This window comes from Danio rerio, chromosome 20 (genome assembly GCF_049306965.1).
Source record: "Danio rerio strain Tuebingen ecotype United States chromosome 20, GRCz12tu, whole genome shotgun sequence".
Lineage (NCBI taxonomy): Eukaryota > Metazoa > Chordata > Actinopteri > Cypriniformes > Danionidae > Danio > Danio rerio.
In genome coordinates, this window is record NC_133195.1 from 47,995,350 (window position 1) to 48,016,681 (window position 21,332).

Genomic DNA, 21,332 nt, shown 5'->3' on the forward strand with positions numbered 1-21,332 from the left:
ATAAAAAATGACTTTTACATTTTGAAAATATGTATGATTACCGATACAGGACTCAGTAAGTCGTAAGTTGTCATTCATTCAAAACATAGCCCAAATTTAGTGGAAAGGTGCTCCTCAGAGAGCCAGATTGAGCACTGCTTATTTAATTTCTCCTGGGTTCATTTGTCAGTTTTGGCACCGGCAGCCTGGGGTCTTTGGGCAGGGCTTTGAAAGTCAAAATAAGTGTGTTTACACAGTCTTCCTTTCAGCCTTCCATTATATCCTTGACTGGAGTAAAGAGTGTCCTTTCACTCGCTCTAGATGGCTTAATTAGGCCCATCTTCCAATTAAGCAGCGAACTTTGCCAGATCCTGACCTCCAGTCTGTCCTGGAGTAATGAGGACTACCCAGTAACGTGCTGTCTTTACACACACGCACACTCTTTCCCTCACTATATGTTTAAAAGCTGCTTGATTTAACGAGAGAGAAAGAGAGAGAGGAAAGAGGATAGAATGCAAATGGTAGCTCTGAGAACTTTGAGAAAACACAGTAATCCCCGTTCTCACACCACACTGTTTTTGTAAACAGAGATGCTTTGATTGACTGCCCGTGGAGCGCCAACATCAGAACTATTTATATTTTTTGGGGATTTTCAAATCAAAAAGCTGATGCTTAAAGTTCTCGGCCGAATCTCAGTCGATTACCGTGAGTCGTTGTTTGATTACAGCACCAAATTTTATTTATTTTGATTGGCCGCGCCTGTGAGGCTTCTCCTCTCCTTCTTGTGAATTCCAGAATCTTCATTTATTTCTCGCCTAGAGAAAAGCGCAGAGCATTGAAATTGTTTTGTTGTGAAGTTTGTCATTTAAAAATAATTAAAACGGTTTCCGTCTGGGTAAAAAAAAAAGCAATTAAAGTTGCTTTGTAGCATGTCAAAATTAAAAGGCATTGACACATTTGTTGCTATGTTTTTTTTTGATGGAATGGACACTTTCAGTTTAGAATGGTTGGTTGAGTTGGAATGGAAACAGTCTGGTTTTATTCTAAAATGTTTTTTTTTTTTTTCTGTACAGAGAACATCTTTAAAACGCAGCTTCAGTATTAGAATGAACAAGTAATCACTTTTTTGGATGGCCACAATTGTGTAGACTAATTCATTGGCAACACTTACAACACATTGAATGATTTTGTTTTTACGCCTGCATTAAGCGTTGTAAAACATTAATTGATTGAGTTTTTTCTTTCTCTAATAATAATTTTCTATTTATTGGTATACTTTTTAAATTGATTGAATGAAATACACAATTTTCCACCAAGGCAACTCAGGGTGCTGAAATGTAATTGGCTAAACTGGTATTGGGTGGGTTAAAGAGACCAAAACAAAGAAACGTTCCAGCACGTAATGCATGTTTTCAAAGCAGAATGTCTGACTTCAGCATTGATTTTCAGATAAACAAGAATGTTCACATGTTTTTACGCTTGTATTAAATGTTGTAAAACATTAATCGATTGAGTTTTTCAATGTAATTTTCTATTTATTGGTATACTTTTTAAATTGAATTAATGAAATACGCAATTTTCCACCAAGGCAACCCGAGGTGCTGAAATGTAATTGGCTAAACTGATATTGGGCGGGTTAATGTAAACAATCTGGTCTTATTCTAAAATATTTTCTTATTTTTTGTACAGAGAATGAGTCATTTATAATGCAGCTTCAGTATTAGCATGAATAAGTAATGACTTTTTTGGATGGCCACAATTGTGTAGATAATTTATTGTAGACTAACTAATTTATAGTGTTGTAAAACCTTAATCGATAGAGTTTTTTTGCTTCTTTAATAATAATATTCCATATAATTTTCTATTTGTTTGTATACTTTCTTTTTAAGTTTTTAGATAAATTGATATTTTTAAACATAAAGGATTTAATTTCCTTTTCATCCGCAATCAAATAGCTCTAAACAATGATTTTCTGTCTTCTGTTGAACGCAAAACAAGACATTTTGAAGAATACTTGGAAAAAAAGCAGCCATTGACTACTTTTACATGGACATCAGTAATCAAATGATTTGCCTTAATCTGAATAAGACAATAATAAGATTAAGGCGTTTACATGAGTGGCTTTATGAATCAGGGCTCAACAATAAGGTCTGCCCGAGGGCCCGGGGCCAGCGTGTGAGGCGCTCAGGAAAGTAGACAGGATTGTTTCTATGTAATGGGGAAAAAACCTCAGCGTTTCTGATGCAGGTGTCTGTGGTCTGTGCAGAGAATGATGTCAAACAGCCTTGTGTGTATAAACTATCCTGTCGCAAAATGCAGCAAAAATCCTACACAACAGTAATAGTTTGATTGCTGTGTTTACATGTCTGTACTGCACTTCAAAAATGCATCTAAATTGGGCATACTCCACATGTCTTAATCTGATTTCTGTTTAGTTCAATTATGACTTTAGTCAGATTAAGGTCATCAGAAATCGCTGTTTACAAGGTACATTCTTAATCAGAGTATTGTCTTAATGATATTGAAATCGGATTGTTTATGTTGCATGGCCGTCCCTGGAGAAGAAGGCAACATGTTGTTTTTCCCCAAAATCTCTATGTACTTTTTAGCATTAATGGTGCTATCACAGAAGTGCAAATAACCCTTGACAAGGGCACTGACACAACCCCATACCATGACAGACCCTGGCTTTTGAGCTTGTGTCTGGTGACAGTCTGGATGATCACAAACCTAATAATACAATCAATTATTCAATATTTTTATCATAAAGTGGTCATTTAGTTCACACTTACAAGTTTGTAGGTACTTGTTTGCTTATGAAACAAGCCACACAATCTAAAACAGTACAAGATCTTCAATGTGCCATTTAGCGCTTCAAGATGCGCCAGACATTCTTTATTGGAGACAGGTTGGGACTACAGACAGACCAGTCAAGTACCTGTATCCTCTTTCTTGGCAGCCAGGACTTTGTAATGTGTGCAGAATGTGGTTTAGCATCGTCTTGTTGAAATATGCATGGGCATCCCTGGAACAGAAGCCAGCAGATTGCGCTCCAAACTCTCTATGTACTTTTCAGCATTAATGGTGCCATCACAGAAGTGCAAAGTACCTTTGCCAAGGGCACTGACTCAATCCCATACCATGACATACCCTAACTTTTGGATTTACGTTCTGGATGATCACAAATCTTAAAATACAATTAATTATTCGCTTCTTTTTTTATCATAAAAGTGTCAGTTCACACCTATCAGTTACTTGTTTGCATACAAAACAATCAAGACAATCTATTAAAATATATGAGTATGTATGAGTCTAGTCACTTTCCCATTGTCATTTACCACAATTAGCAGTAGCTGTATTGGTAATCTTGATTAATTGTGCTTCTCTAATACCCAGAAACCTTTCTGTCAGTCATCAGGAATGTGACTTTCTTTTTTTTCTCACCCAGATAAATATTTCATTGTCTGTGGCCTTACTGTCTTCTGTTGTGCTCTTTCCAGATAAAATCATCCGCCACAGGGCCTGCAGTTTGAAGGACACTGCGCACGCCATGATCGCCTCTGAACTGGACCCCGAGTTTGACCGCATGTGCGAGGAGATCAAGGAGTCCCGCAGGAAGAGAGGTGACAAGACACTTCAGGCTGTCCTTAGGCCAGGGTTTCTTTGAGCTAGAATGAATCCTCAGTTCAGATATGCAGGGAAATGCTAATTCAACCGTCCGTGACCTTAAAAAAAACTAAATCGATATCAATAAGAGTCAAAATTGTGAAGTATAATAAGAAGTAAAAACACAGACGTTTTTAGATATAGAAATAGATTTAGCTCTAGAAAAAATTTAATACTTTAGATATAAAGAAATATACCCAACAAGCGTTTTTTGTTTTTAAAAGATGTCTAATAGACGTCTAAACATGTCTTGGCTAAAACAAGGCTAAATTTGAGCTCTCAGTGAAAGTCTAATAGACAACTAAGAAATAGAAAAGCTATATAATGTAAAATATTTTTAAAATCTTAGCTATACAAACACAAAATTATTATTACTCTTTTTCAAATATTTCCCAAATTAAGTTTAATGGAGCAAGGATTTTTTCATAGTATTTCCTAAAATATTTTTTCTTCTGAAGAAAGTCTTTGTTTCATTTCGGCTTGAATGAAAGCAGTTTTTAATTTTATTAAAAATATTTAAAGGACAATTTTATTAACTCCTTTAAGTAATATTTTTTTGATTGTTTACAGAACAATCTACTGTTATACAATGACTTACCTAATTACCCTAACCTGCCTTATTAACCTAGTTAAGCCTTAATATAATTGCACTTTAATTATAGATATAGAAACATAATTATAGCTATACAGTCTAAGAATCTAAGTTGTGAAGCATTAAAAGTAAAAACAGACAATTTATTGATGTAGAAATAAATGTTATAGCTATAAAATATAAGCAAAATATAAAATGTTTAAAACTTTTGATTTGATGAATGTAGCTGTAGAAAATACAAAAATATAAAACTATCGTAGCTATATACAAGCAAACATAAAAAACTAAAAAGTGTTTCTAAGAATATGAAATATTCTGAAGTATAATAAGAAGTAAAGACACAGACATTTTAGATATTTTAGAAGAGCAAATATATAAAATATTTAAGACTTTAGACATGAAGAACATAGCTATAGAACAATATATAAATAAATCTTAGCTATACAATCTGAGAATCTAAATCAGACAATTTTAGATTTATACTTAAAAGTTATAGCTATGGGAATTGGAACAAAATATAAAAATGTTAAGAAATTGTAGCTTTACAAACAAAGGTAAAACACATACAAGTGTTTCTAAGACTAACTTATGAAGTATAATAAGTAAAAACACAGACTATATTAGATATAGAAATAGAAGTTATAGCTAAAGAAAGTAAGACCAAAAATAAAATATTTAACATCTTAGATATGAGTAATAAAGCTGTAGAACAAAAAAAATATATAAAAAATTCATAATTAAACAAATAGGTAAAGAAAACCTTTACAAGAATTTAAATTATGAAGTCTAATAAGTAAAAACACAGATAATTAACAATAGAAGCTATAGCTATAGAAAATAAGACCAAATATTGAATATATAAAACTGTTTATTCAGTAGCTGTAGAAAGTAGAACAAAATATAAAAATTTGAAATATCAAACCAAGTCTGAGCTATATAAACAATGTAGAAAATAAGAGTTTCTAAGAATCTAAATTATGAAGTCAAATAAGAAGTCAAAACACAGAGATTATTATATAGACCACATATAAAATATATAAAACTTTAGACATGAAGAATATTAATGTGTGTTTAAAATATAAAAATATGTAAAAAAAAAAAAAAAAACCTAGCTATACAAACAAATGTAAAAAACAAAGAAGTGCTATAATAAAGAGCATGCTGCATAGAGAGGAAAGAGTGTATCCTGCAGGTGGTTTGTCAAGCCCACTCACCTGCACAACAAATGGCTAAAAAGAATAGTTGAATCAAACTATTTAATAATAATATTAATAATAAATAATAATAATAATAATAACAATATATGTTTTTATTTGTAAAGCACTTTTCCTACACACATGCAGCTCAAAGCGCTTCACAAACAAATATAACAAAAAACCTTCATTATCAGGTAAAATGTATAAGCAACAAATATATACTCAGATAAATGCAAACATGTGTACACAAGTATATATTACTTTACACACACTCACACCCAGCGGTACATGCATACAAACATACACAATTTACATGTGTACATAAAATGCATATACTTCACATACTATTATATTCATAAGCAATTCTAAAAAGTTATGTCTTAACACTAATGCTGAGAAAATGTAATGTCTAATAACTTGTCAATTGCAATGCCTGTTATTTTTGACAATTTATTTATTTTACATTAAGTTATAGTCATGCAAAAACCCTAATATTTCAAATTTTGATATTATTTGTTTTATTAAAACCCCATTTTAATAGTAGTTTTGTTTCCAAGTGAGCTTAATATTATTAAAAAGAAACATAGTATATTAATGAACACATTAATGTGTGTGTACATATATTGGTATTATACATATTTATATGCATGCAAATAAACTAACAACTCATCAAATGTGCATGAATAATTAATGTACATATCCTTAAGAGGTCTATGCAGTTTCTTTTAGAAATGTATGCAAATTGGACCTCAGGCCTAGATTTCAGCATGCTTGCTTGCCCCTTATTTAACACCCATCAGCACTAACATTTGTCTCTGGGTTTAATCCTTCAAAAGAAATGTAATGGTTTAAAGAAAGAAAGCGACTTTTATTCAGAAAAAACATACCGCACTTCACATTAAATGCTTTTGCGAGAGTCTTGGTGGCAATGACATCCCCTGGCACCCTTTAATCACCAGGGGGCTTTCTTTTACGAATGATTTACCGCAGATTCCTGTAATTCGTTTCTTTTTGTGTCTGCTGTAATGAAAATCTCGCACGGCCTCCTTCTGGGCCACCCCTTGGTTTCTTTTCATTTTGCTCTGGTTCAGTGTTGAACGAATATGGTTGGGGTAAAAAAAAAAAAAAAAAACGACCTGCTCTAGAGAAGTGCTGCTGAATATTTTATATGGTGCAGTGGAGAAGTTATGGGTATCGGTATTGTAATGTGTTAGTTTGAGACTGGGCTGCATCAGAATTAAAGACCACCGTCAAATGGCTCGACTTGTTTCCCATTCAATGTTGATGTATTTCCTGTTAAAAAAAAAAGGAAATTGGGACTTTTAAAAAAAAATGTCTCCCAAGTTCACACCAAATCTATGAACACAAGTCACGACTACAAAATATTGCCAGTCTGACTTAGGGCTCTAATATGTTTATAGCAAAGTTCTTTTTCGCTCTTCATTTAGAGGTGAAGAATATGTTCAAAATAAATATTTTAGCAGTGAATTAGAAATTAAAAGAAGAGCCACACTTACCAATTATGTAATCAGACTACCAGCCAATGGGTTTTTTTTTCCCTTAATGTAAAGTGGCAAAACTGTTTTTAACACCTTAATCAATTTTTTTATCATGATGTTTTTGTCTGTAACATCATTCTGGTTGTTTTTTAAATTTTGCTTAAAATCAGGGTCTTTAGAGGCTATTGAAGTGAAATGTAAATATACTTTGCATATTTTTACCCTCAAATTTATTAACACACTGGTGCAATATATATATATATATATATATATATATATATATATATATATATATATATATATATATATATATATATATATATATATATATATGCCAGTCATCATAAATACCTATTGGAACCCGCATGGATCCAAGATTCTTAGAGAAATCAGTGAAGTTTGGTGAAGGAACAATCATGGTTTGGGGTTACATTCAGTATGGAGGCATGTGAGAGATCTGCAAAGTGGATGGTAACATCAACAGCCTGAAGTATCAAGACATTTGTGCTGCCCATTACATTACAAACCACAGGAGAGGGCAAATTCTTCAGCAGGATAGCGCTCCTTCTCATACTTCAGCCTCCACATCAAAGTTCCTGAAAGCAAAGAAGGACAACGTGCTCCAGCATTGGCCAGCCCAGTCACCATATAAGAAGATATGTTGAAGAAAACTGAAAACCATTGACCTCCATAATAGGTAAAAACAGAGTCAGTGGAAGTCAATGGTTACAGGTTTTCAGCATTATTTAAAGTATTTACTTATGTGCTTAAAAGAACTAAAAAGTACCAAATAAACAATTGTAACAAATAAAAGGTGAGTAAATGATGGCATCATTTTAATTTTTAAATGAAATGGGTGACCAATATTAAGTTTTTACAGAGAAAATAATTGCCAAAGTGTATTTTTTCATGTTTTATGATCACTAGCATATAGATTACCCTTAACGCTAACAGACTTATTCTAAAAGCCACAAAAGCTGATTTAATGGGGTCTTTAAAAAGGTCCCAACAGTGTGATAAAGCCCAATACTACAAGTCTTTATGATTTTCTGGTCTGTAAAATCCTGACTCGAATCTCTTTATAAATGTAACTATATGATTTTTTTTCCCTTCATGTTAGCATCTGGCAGGCTAAAATGCGATTCCTTAGAACAAGATGATGATCCCCCAGTGAGCGAGCATTTTTCTAAAATCTCCTGGAGGCAGCCATGTATTTTCATGTACAAAATCCACTTATGCTGTCTGAGAGGAAATAGTGTGAAACTATGAAGACATCTTTTTATTGTTAGTGTTTTTTTGCGCTGAAACCAAACGAAATTACATAATGATTAGAAAATAATTAAGAGCTTATTTCCCTCTGTTAACCAGCATACCAGCAAAGAGAAGAATAAATCTGATTCGCTCTGCACTTTTTAATATAAATATCTTCCCTGGAAAAATTATTACACCACATTTGCAGTTTCCAATTAGTCCATCCTTCTCATGTTAAGTATTATCCATTAATTTTCCTTTAGCTTAGTCTTTATTTTTTAGAGAACGCCTCAGCGGAATGAACCGCCAACTATTCCAGCATATGTTTTACGCAGCGAATGTCCTTCCAGCTGCAACCCAGTATTGGGAAACACCAAAGACACCCATTTATACACACACTCTTACATTATGCACAATTTAGTTTATTTAATTGACTTAAAGCACTTGTCTTTGGACTGTGGGGGAAATCGGAATTTTGACTTTTCATACTAAGTAAGATCTTATATTTGGGGTTATTTTACCTGGAAAAGTAACATTTTATTCTTGCTTAATTACACATCTTAATAAAAATAATTTCCTCCTCAATTCCAGCCCTCCTTATAAAATTATATACGTCACTTATTAATCATTACATAAGACATTATTAGTATTCAGTGAGATTGATGTGCTTTGGAATGTGATGATCATAAAATATGAACAGAATATTGACTTGCATAGTAATTATACACGCACTGAGAATATTAATGAGTAATGGTTAAGCACTGCTGCTGGAATCACTATAGCCTGTTCAGTTGCATGTGGTGTCTGGACGTTTAAGAGAATTTGGACTGAAAGGCCACTCTGCCGCAAACAAACCTCATCCTTCTTATTTTTGATTGTTGGAGCCTTCGGAAGTCTTTGTCGTAATCTGTCGTAACAAAATAACCCATAAGAGTGTAAAGATCAAAGTAGCTTATTGTACATTTACCTCTCGTTGTTATCAGGAGAGGCAGAACAAATTTATAGTTTATTTATTTATTTATTTATTTATTTATATCTGATGACCAAATTTTGGTTTGAATAAAGTTTAATGTGCCAGCCAGTTTGTAATTTGCATAATAAATGACACTACTGTTTTTAATTTTAAAGAAGTTCTAAATTATTTGTTTTTCAAGTGTTTTTCCTCAAGTTTGACTATAATATGCATATACACATTTTTTAAAAGCACAAAAGATAAGTAAATATTTTGTATATATTTCTATTGTCTGTCATATCGTTAATACCAATAAAAACCATGGAAAAAAAACATGCAACAGACACAAATTATACATCGTAAAGTCAAACTTAAGGGAAAAACACAGAAATATATATACGCAAAAAAACTAGGGATGTCCCAATCAGGACATTGATTTTGTGTATCTACTTAAACCTGATCTGATATTTCTATAATATATAAAAAAAAGAATAAGAGCGAAGACACTGATCTAGAACGTTCCTCACTTTTTATTTAATTTACTTTATTTTGACATTCAACAGCTCTGTTAACAAAAAGAGCACTTCTGTGAGGTAGCTTGAATAATCAAGTAAAAACATAAATTCTTCACTTTTGGACTTTAGTGCAACAGTAAATATAAAGAAAATCTAATATTAAAACAAATAGCACCTCAACTTTAAATACCCGACAGGCAATCCCAAGTTTACATTTTTCACAATTTGCTCTGGCGTTGTTGTCGTCATCAACTTAGAAAACCTCCAGACCACAGACATACTCGCGCTTTCCGCTTCAAGCTGCTTTCATGTTCTACATGTTCTTCATGTTTCATGTTTAACCAATAGCGTCTCTGCAACAAAGTGATGTCATGCCGCATACGTTGCTGCTTCAGTGTGAAGTCAAGAAAGAGGTCTAACTCTCTACCAGTGCATAACTATAGATGTGTTTAAAAAATAATAACTATATACAGTTGAAGTCAGAATTATTAGCCCCCTTTGAATCTTTTTTTCTTTTTTGAATATTTCCCAAATTATGTTTAACTGAGTCTGATAAGTATGATAATATTTTTTTTTCTGGAGAAAGTCTTATTTGCTTAATTTTTAGCTAGAATAAAAGCAGTTTTGATAAAAAAAAAAAAAACATTTTAAGGACAAAATTATTAGCCCCTTTAAGCTAATTTTTTTTGATAGTCTACAGAACAAACCATCGTTATACAATAACTTGCCTTCTTACCTTAACCTGCCCAGTTAACCTAATTAACCTAGTTAAGCCTTTAAATGTTACTTTAAGCTAACATCCACAGTATTTTATATTGGAGCCAGTCACACTACGGACTCTGCCACTGGGTTCCAGCATGGGTTGAAATGGAATGCGATTCTTGCACCCAAGTATCTTTGCATGGGTTACTATGCTTTTCATTACCATTAAAGACATCAAACTACTCCTCTAACCCTATAGTACTTAATAGTCTTCGAATTTGGTTACAATTTAGAAAACATTTCGGCTTTCAAACAATGTCTAGTTGTCTCCCATATATAAAAACCCTTCTTTCCTGCCCTCTGTCTCAGACCAATCTTTTGTATTATTGCAATTGTTTTAGAGCTTCCGATTCAGTCGCCTGTAGGAGAAATGACTACGATTAATAAACGTCAGAAAACGGTCAAACTACTTGCTCTACAAACAAATGTTTGCATGACTATACCGACCAAGTAGAATATTATAATAGGAAAATATCAGTTTGCAACATCAAACAGCAAAACGAGCAGTTTTTAATGTTTAAAAATGAATGGAAGAGAATGAGACCGGAAGTCTCGATCCAAAAATATTTAAATGGCTGCGTCCGTTCGTTGGCTAAGAATACGGTAAATACAGTACAGAATGCGTTCAGCTTGCCAGGTTGACAAATCTTCCATCGCTAGCAGCGTGACTCTGAAGTGCTGTACTGTATGTTTGCAAGTTTCTCCCCAACACACTCCATATTGTCGACAAAACATTCTGCACCGTCAAAGGGACCCAAAAGCACCCAACAGGCCGAGGAAGATGCTAACCATTGCAAAAAAAGATGAACTTTCGGACATGCTAAATAAACATTAAAGTTACGCAGCTGTTTAAATGAGAGAAAAGTGTGCTAATGTTAATGCATGTTTGAGAACAGTGTATAAGGTGTGTAGTGAGGGGTTTTACAGCCTTAAAACATCTGTAATAATTATAAAAAATAAAGCTGACTACTTCGTAGATTTCATCTTTTGCGTGCTATTTCCTTGAACGTTACTTTCTCGATTAACAATGGCTACTGTATTCCATTTCTTGTAGTATCTTTCTAAGCAAGCATGCAGCAACACCTGTAAATAAGTTTTTTTTTTTTTTTTTTTAAAGTTTAAAACAAAGTTTTCCTTACAAACTTTTGTTCTCTCTCGTTCTCACAGCCCCTCAGACAGCACCCCAGCCGCCCGTCACTCCAAGCACTGTGGCAACCAGGAAGCCGATGGGAGAGGAGGCGGGATTAAGCAGCTCTCAGGGTGATGGAGTGGACAAGCACTGCAGCAGTGAGTACATGCAGAACACAACAGCAAACAACAGCCGCTGTCAGGCTCTGTGCTCGCCGTGTGGCAGCTCTTAAAGGCTAGACTATTTCCAGGTGATCGAACAAGCTGTACTTTGACTCGCTGTGCTGAAACGAGCCTTGCGTGGTCTGACACTTCTGTTAACAGGTCTGGCTGTGAGGTTTCGCAAGGGACAGTGCGATTGTGTGACGGGTGCTTGACCATTTCACCTTATTCAGAGGGCAAGTAAGGGGTCACTGTGCCCCTGATAGACGTCTGGAGTCGCTGGAAAACTCCACAACTTTTAAAGTGGTTGTTATAAGTGACTGGTTGAACTAGAGTTTGATTAGATCACTTAATATATCATGTCTAATACCAGCTGATTGAAATTCTTTATTTATTCATGGAACTTATTGGATGAGAATCACAAGATAAGATTATTTTACATGTGTAAGAATAATTTTAATATATGTATTTTATATTATTATTATTATTATGTTATTATAATGGTCATAATAACTTAATAATAATAGTAGTTAATAATAATAATAATTTTATAATTAATATTTATATATAAAAAACTTTCATATAATGATAAATTATATACCTTTGACAATGTAAATGTTTTAATTGTAAATTTCATCTAGATTTCAATGTTTATATATGAGCAATATCAAACTCGTAGCAGTGTGATATGGCTGTATATCGGCACTGGTGGGAGGCATACTTTGGCTCAAGGCCATAGGCTGAGTGCCTTAGTGTCCCACCAGTGACAATATACAGCCATATTGCACTGCTACGAGTGTGATACTGCATTTATACAACAGTTCCACGGCATAATCGTGTATATAAAAAAGAAAATCAAACACGGAAAGTCTCATGACTCATGAGACTCTCATGACCATCTGAATGAGGAACTACTTCTGCCATTTGTTTACATCTGCAGCTGACATCAGAACAGCAGAAATCGTTGCTACTACACAAACATCACTTTAGAGCTAATATTTAAATGATTCTCTAGCGTAATGTCAAAAGTGATGACAAAACGGGTGATTTTGCTCACATTTTAAGATTATAAGGCTGAACGCTATGAAGTGTTTACAGTCTACAGAGATTTCATAGTATTTCTCTGTTGCAATCGGGAGATCACAATAACTAACCCTGAAAAGCCAAAGTAAAGCAAACACTTGCAGATTACTATGCTATAAATACAGCACTACAACATACAAAAGAGAGAGATCAACTGAAGGTCTTACCTTTTATATAACGATTTGATCAGAGTTTTTCTCCCCTAAGCACTTATTATGTGGTCTATGTCTCCTAGTGACAGACATCAATCGTCTTTGCTCTGCTTAATGACAGGCTGCTAGCCGCCGACATGCTGAATCTCCAAAATTATAAATATTAAAAATATGCACTTTCCTTATAAATAAACTGTATAGCTGCAATTTAATAAACTGCATTCACCTAAAAAAGCCTCAAAAGAACATCATACTGCAGTATTCCTCAAACTGTGTTAAGCTTATTTCTTTGCTTGTCATATGAGCGGAGTAAAGCTGCAGCCACACTGCACTTTGCTCCCAATTGACTTCCATTCATACGCAAGTGAATGCGTCATGCCGGAAGTGCAAGCTCATACGACAAGTTTCGCAGTTCATTGCGTTGGAAAGTTCAAGCTTGGTGAACTCTGACCTGCGAAATCGCATCATGTGATTGCGTGAGACCGCGTATATATATATATATATACACACACATTTATGCTCTGAGAATATTGTGGATAGAAAATTATTTGACTTAATACGTACAAATTAAAAGCTAAAATATAGACGGGTAGTTCCATGAGTTGTATATATTTTAAATATTACTTATGTGACATATGCAAGTAGTACTTATACGCACTGTATATGTTTAAAACAAATTTAGAGCAGATTTTTCTGCAAAATAGCAATAAATTAAATATTTGCTATTCTATAAAATCACTTGTCAAATGTCTTTTTGCTCACCCTATTTTAAATGTTTAACATTCCTCTGATATCATCAGGTTGGTTTTCAAACCTTTAATTAATTAGCTTACTGATAATTATGAATGCCATGCGAAATCACATCAGTGTTCCAGACATAGTTTTATATCGGAGCAAATGCAAAACTCTTCAGTTCTTTTCGTGCATCAATGTCAAGTAAAATAGATCATTTATTGCTTTCAGACAGCTTGTTTAGTACAACTAAATGGCTTTTATAAATTCTTTAACAGCTTGGCATCTCTCTGGACCGCTGTTGTTCTTCCATGAAATTCAAAATATTCCTTTCTCAAGTGTTCTTTACAAGAATTACTAAAACATGGAGTAAAAATGTTAAATATGATTTTGGATTGATTTTCACATAGCACACTACATGAAGAATGTAGAAATACAATAGCAAATGTATTACATATTGTTAATCACGCAGAAACAGTTAAAGCATGTTTATTAAGCAGCCTGTCGAGTTTCAGATTTTGAGCTTGTTGGCTTCTGAAAAAGGTTTTTATTTTCTGTATAATGTAAAGAAAATAAACTAAACTTATTTATTTTGTCTCTATTAATTAGTTTGTGTTTGTAGATTTCAGATGAGCCCATTGGTCCACAAGTTCACAAACCCATGAGTCCACAAAGTTGGGGTCACAAGGTTAACAAAGGTTAAACAACATGGTGCAATACGTGAAAATTACAGTTGCGCTGGTCTGAAAACAGCAACAAATCACTCGATAAACCTCTTGCGGGTGCATGATAGGGCTTCTGCTGTGCATATACCCCATACTGTAATCTTATATTTCTTTTTATAGTTTGTCAAAATAGGCAATAAGAAAAATCCATCTCTTCCGAGTTTTAGCGCGCACACATCCATCACTGTTGTCCTGCATTCCCCGTGTCATTGATATGCACAGAAGTGAATAATCCAGAACTGACGCAGGTGTTGCGAGCGTAACTTTTGGCCAACATCAGAGCAATGCCCTCTGGTTGCACTCCCTCACCGCCGTCCCGCTTACCACAAAAACACCAGCCAGGTCAGTCCTCTCCTGTGGCCTGTCCAGCAGATGGAGAGGGATGCTGGGAAGGCTCCAGGGCCACACGGGTCAGAAAAGTACTATGGGCAGCTACTTTGTGTTGGATGCGCCTTACAGCAGCATCTGGGAACACGTTTTATCACATTTGCTCTCACATCTCGGCTTCAGAAAGGCTTTTAGCTCAGCCTCAGAAGAGCTCTTTTTGGAGGAGTGGCTTGTTTAAACCCATCGTGCTCCACGTTGCCAGATTGAGCTGTAATGGCGTGAATTGCTGAGAGCCGGCTTTACCACCCCTGGCGCCATAAGCAAGTCGGTTCTTGCAGCTTTGCCAGCGTGCACTCATTAGTTTGCAGAGAAGTCATCGGATGGCAGTCGCGGGATGCTTCCGCATGCACTTTGGGGAGGATAATTAACAGCTATCTGTAATATAGTGGCTCTTATGGACATTCTGACTTGTGCATTCTTGCTACTGGAAGTTTGTTTATTTTTAAGTTGTTAAAATTACGTTTTTATTTAGGAGTCAACTGAGAGTTGATGGTTTAATGATGTCATAAATAGCTGGCTCACAGTAGGAAACAAAATGTTTGCTTAGTTTTACAGTATTAAATCAGAATTTATTGGAATTGTTCGCTAACTTGCAAAACAAATAATAATAATAATAATAATAATAAAGTATTTTTTAATGTAAAATTCATGCCATTAACAAACCCCATGCACTTTGGGACGATAATTAACAGTTCTCTGTAATATAGTGGCCCTTATGGACATTCTGACTTGTGCATTCTTGCTACTGAAAGAGCTTGTGGTTTATTTTAAAGTTGTTAAAATTATTATTTTTTATATTAGAGTCAACTGGGAGTTGATGGTCTAATGATATTATAAATAGCAGGCTCACAGTAGGAAACAAAATGTTTGTTTAGTTTACAGTATTAAATGGGATTATATTTAATCCAATTTATTGTTTGCTTATTGGAATTGTTCGCTAACTTGCAAAAAAATAAATAAAAATAATAATAAATCTTTTTAATGTACATTTCATGCTATTATAAACCAAATGTGCTTTGTGAAGATAATTAACAGCTTCTGCTGCTGGAAGAGCTTGTGGTTTATTTTAAAGTTGTTAAAATGATTTAAATTTTTTATTTTTGAGTCAACTAGGAATTGATGGTTTAATGATATTATAAATAGCCGGCTCACAGTAGGAAACAAAAGGTTGAGGTCGTTGGCTTGGTTTACAGTGTTAAATAGGATTATATTGGAACTTTTTTTTTATTGGATTTTTGGTTCAGTTCTTAGTATCTGAAACTTAAAACAAATAATAATAAGAAATTTGAATTTTATTTTGATGTACAATTCATGTTATTAACAAACCATTAAGACATTTAGTTAAATAAACTACTAATTAGCTGCTTATTAATAGTTAAAATGTTCAAAGAAAATTCAATGAAATCTTTATTTTAATTCATTTCATTTTCCAAAAAACTAAAGATGGCATGAATTAAAAAAAGTTAATTATTCTGAATTTGTTTTAAAAGAGTATGTAAATATAAAATAAATCATTGTTCTTTGTTTTACTGTTCTAAAAGAAATATAATATAGTATAAATGTGTACATAACATTATACAAAGTTCAGCCGTGTCGTGTTAACTAAACTAGAAAGTGAAACTAAACAATAAAAAAAATATTAAATAAATTACTTTTGAAATAAAATAAATATAACTCCGAAACAATAATAGCCTTGTTTTGCATTCTGTTTTAAAAATACATACATGTATGTTCAACAAAGGATCTGGGTTGTTAAAAGTTGTACTTAGAATTGTACTTAGTATAAATTCTCCACAAGAATCTCCAAAAAATACCATTGTAAAATACAATAAAAATAATTTCTTTTATTATATCTTTCCAGTCACGTATAAGAAATATGTTCCTAGAGAGATGAGATTCTTTTTTCATCACATTGAATAATCATCTTAGGGCAGGCATGTCCAAACTACGGCCCGCGGGCCATCTGCGGCCCGCAATCAGTTTTTTGGCAGCCCGCGAGGCTTTTTATAAATATCAATAGAATCTGGCCCGCCATACAAAAATGAACGTAATTCAAAAAATAACCACCTGGTGTCGCTATTACATGCATTCAATTAAGCAGCAGTTCTTGTTATGATCTATCTATCTGTCTTCCTGTCTGTTGGTATGTCTGTCTGTCTGTCTGTCTGTCTATCTATCTATCTATCTATCTATCTATCTATCTATCTATCTATCTATCTATCTATCTATCTATCTATCTATCTATCTATCTATCTATCTATCTATCTATCTATCTATCTATCTATCTATCTATCTATCTATCTATCTATCTACACACAGTTGAATTATTAGCCCCTCTGATTTATTTCTTCTTTTTTAAATATTTCCCAAATGATATTTAACAGAGCAAGGACATTTTTACAGTATGTCTGATAATATTTTGTCTTTTGGAGAAAGACTTTTGTTTTTTTTCGGCTAGAATAAAAAGCGGTTTAAATTTTTTTTATGAACCATTTTAAGGTCAAAATTATTAGCCCCTTAAGTCTTCAGAACAAACCATTGTTATAAAATAACTTGCCTAATTACCTTGACTTAACAAGTTAACTTGCTTAACCTAGTTAAGCCTTTAAATGTCACTTTAAGCTATATAGAAGTGTCTTAAAAATATCCAGTCAAATATTATTTACTGTCATCATGGCAAAGATAAAATAAATCAGTTATTAGAAATGAGTTACTAAAACTAATATGTTTAGAAATGTGTGGAAAAAAATCTTCTCTCCGTTAAACATAAATTGGGGAAAAAATAAACGGGGGCTAATAATTTAGGGGGGCTAACAATTCTGACTTCAACTGTATTTATATATATATATATATATATATATATATATATATATATATATATATATATATATATATATATATATATATATGCGTGTCTGTGTGATGTATGTAAAATTTGGCCCGCGACAACGTTTGTTTTTTTGCATCTGGCCCTCAGCCAGTTTGGACACCCCTGTCTTAGGGCAAAGTGAAATAAATAGCAAAAAAAAAAAAAAAAAGTCATTCACAAACAGGTTTGTTTAAAAAGGAAAAAAAAGTGAAATCTTATAATTTCACAAGTCAAAAACCATATTTCTTGAGCATATAATTGAAATGCAATATCTCACAGAAGTTACCTGATAAAATGTCCACATTTGAGACATTTTATTATTTACTACGTCCAAAATGGAACAAAATAAAATAAATGAAAAAGTAATTAGGTTAAAAAAAAGTCAAATTAGTCAGTTTAAATTGCATTCGTCAAGTACAAATCCCCATGGTAAGACTTAAGTACTGTAATCAAGTAATACGTTTTATATTGTACACCCTTTACAGTTGGACAATAAAGTGTTCAGAATTGACTGTAAAATTACTGATAATGTTACAAAAGTAAATGCTGTCTGTATAGAAAAAAGAAAACATTCATTTTCACAAAAACAAACCAAAAACGTCATTAATATTAAAAAGATTCAGCAGCCAATCAGCAACTTGATTGTTAAATTTGTTTTCTGAAAGATCATTGAGGACTTGAGTAATGATGCTGAAAATTAATATTTGCATCACAGGAATAAATAATATTATACAAAACGTTCAAGTAAAAAATAGATAATTAGTTTAATGTTTCAAAATATTGTTTTAGTATTTTATAAACATCTAAAAAATGAGCTTTTCTCATAACTGGGAAAGTCATGAAAATTGTGATTTTTATATACATATATATATATATATATATATATATATATATATATATATATATATACTTTAGAGGTGAATTATTATTATTATTATTATTTTTATTATTATTATTTATAATAAAGCATCAAACTCTTTAATTTTTTCCCTGCGCTTCCTCATCCTGCCACAAGATGTCGTATGTCTCTCTAATTACCCGTCAGTCTGCGTCTAGTAGTGTACAGTATAACAACTCAAGGGAATCGCAACACAAAGAATGATTACATCCTTGAGAGATGAGAAGGTGGCTGTTAGGTGCAATAAACACCTCGGGATGAGATGGACGAGCTCCTGTCTGCCTCTGTTCGATTTGGTTCTTGTGAACACGAGGTGATTGAGCACAAAACCTCAAGCTTTGAGCTCTTACAAGAGGCTTTTAAGCATTTCAACTACTTTCCATCTGTTTTGTCCAACAATAAAACGCTAATTTGAAGGAAAAAAGCTTCCTTAAATTAGCCTTATCCCCCAAGCGATTAGTTTTATCTTTGATGCTGTCAGAAAAGCCATTAGTAGTGTTTTTCTTCTCCTTTTATCTGGCTTAATAGTATTTACTGATTCTGGGCTCTGTTGACAATTTAATCTGAGGAGAAAATTGATACAAGGATCTTTATTGTCTTTTTTTTTTGGTGCTTTAAGATATTCTTAAATTCAGACTGCTTAAGCTTATGCTTTCCAGTTGATAACTTTTGTCCCTTTGTCCTTGAATTTAACTGAACTGCTGGTGAGGTGACGAAGCAATAACTGCGAGAGGAAGGCAAAGAAGTAGATGTTTGGGGAACGCTGTGTCCTCCTTCGGATTTTCTGCATGTTCAGAAAAGGTCAACACCATACTAGGAGCTTCTGGGTATTTGTGAGCAGATGCTTTATTAAAGTCAGTGTATTCTAGGCCTCATGTCATGTCCAAATTTTATTTCGCTTCAATGCCAAAAGCAGTCTTTGTCATGTTTTTTTTTTCTCCCCACAATGAAGTTTTGTTATTCAACAAAAAATCTCATTACCTTTTAGTCAATTAAATTTTAAGAGGAAATGTTCTACAATTAAGCTGAATTGCTTTTTGACAAGAAGTGGTTTGTTTTATTTACAATATTCAAGAGAAAAAAAAAAATTCAAGCACCAAAGTACAGTGCATCTTGTAAGTTTTCATAGCGCTTCACTTTTTCAAATTTTTTTATGTTACAGCCTTATTGCAAAGTGGATTAAATTCATTTATTTCCTCAATTTTGCACACAATTCCCCATAATGATAAGGTGAAAAAAGGATTTTTTGAAATCTATTAAAAATAAAAACCCTGAGAAATCACATGTACATCAGTATTCACAGCCTTTGCCATGAACTCTGAATTGAGCTCAGGTATAATCTGTTTCCGCTGATCATTCTTGAAATGTTTCAGCAGCTTAATTGGAGTTCACCTGTGGTAAGTTCAGTTGATTGGACATGATTTAAAAAGGCATCTGTCTATATAAGGTCCCAGGGTTGACAGTGCATGTCAAAGCACAAACCAAGCATGAAGACAAAGGAATTGTCTGTGGACCTCCGAGACAGGGTTGTCTCGAGGCACAAGGCTGGGGATGGTTACAGAAAATTTCTGCTGCTCTAAAAGTTCCATTAAACACAGTGGCCTCCATCATCTGTAAGTGGAAGATGTTTAACCACCAGGACTCTTCCCAGAGCTGGCCGGCCAACTAAGCTGAGTGATCAAGGGAGAAGGGCCTTAGTCTGGGAGGTGATCAATAACCCGATGTTCACTTTGAGCTCTAGTGTTGTTCTGTGGAGAGAGGAGAACCTCACAGAAGGACAACCATCTGTGCAGCAATCCACCAATCAGGCTGTATGGTAGAGATGGCCAGACGGACGCCGCTCCCCAACTGGAATTTGCCAAAAGGCATTTATTGCCATAAGAAACAAAATTCCAGCGGCCCAGCCAGAGCCCAGAACTAAATCCTATTGAACACCTCTGGAGAGATCTGAAAATGGCTGTACACCGCCACTTCCCATCCAACCTGATAGAACTTGAAAGGTACTGAAAAAAAGGAATGGGCAAAAACTCCTAAAGACAGTTGTGCCAAGTTGTTGGCATCATATTCAAAAAGATTTTAGGTTGTAATTGCTGCCAAAGCTGCATCAACAAAGTATTGAGAAAAGGCTGTGAATACTTCTGTACATGTGATTGTTCAGGTTTTTTTTTTTTTTTGTTGTTGTTGTAAATTTGATACAATATCAAAAACTCTTTTTTTTCATAATGTCATTATGGGATATTGTGTGTAGAGTTTTGAGGAAACAAATTAATATAATCCATTTTGGAATTAGGCTATAACATAAAAAATGTGGAAAAAGTAAAGCACTGCGAATTCTTTTCGGATACACTGTATATTACAAATGTGTACAATAAATGTAAGAGAAAAGAATAAGCAAATTAAAACAGACCTGATAGAGGGAAGAATAATAAGCAGTGCCAAATCCAAGAAAATAACAAATTAAACACACTAACTAAACTCTCTCCACCTCTGAATAACTGAGAAAACTGAAAAAAATAAAATAAAAATAAAAACACATCGGCATCACACGTGCTCACTACATCTACACTCACTGGAGAAAACATACAGAGGGTAGCACCCGCTTCTTACCTAATGATTTAACAGAGAATCATCTACGTGCATGTAGGATTAGTCACTTTACTTTTTCTTCCCTCTTAGTAGATTTATGTAGTTGAGTTTAGTATGTTCAGGGCAGATGTACAACTCAACCAACCAGAGAACAGTTTATACACATACAAGTGTCACACAAAAGACAAAGAGCAGCCA

At 33.6% G+C, this 21,332-nt stretch overlaps 1 protein-coding gene across 2 annotated transcripts in view; it reads left to right on the forward strand.

The window, feature by feature from the left end:
* Nucleotides 1-21,332, forward strand: part of atad2b (ATPase family AAA domain containing 2B) — a 203,464-nt gene that overhangs the window by 100,934 nt on the left and 81,198 nt on the right. For both annotated transcript variants that reach the window (NM_001365966.1, NM_001365967.1), the window contains exons 23-24: nt 3,480-3,602; nt 11,580-11,699. In NM_001365966.1, the coding sequence (NP_001352895.1) occupies nt 3,480-3,602; nt 11,580-11,699 (243 nt within the window). The remainder of the gene's footprint in view (nt 1-3,479; nt 3,603-11,579; nt 11,700-21,332) is intronic.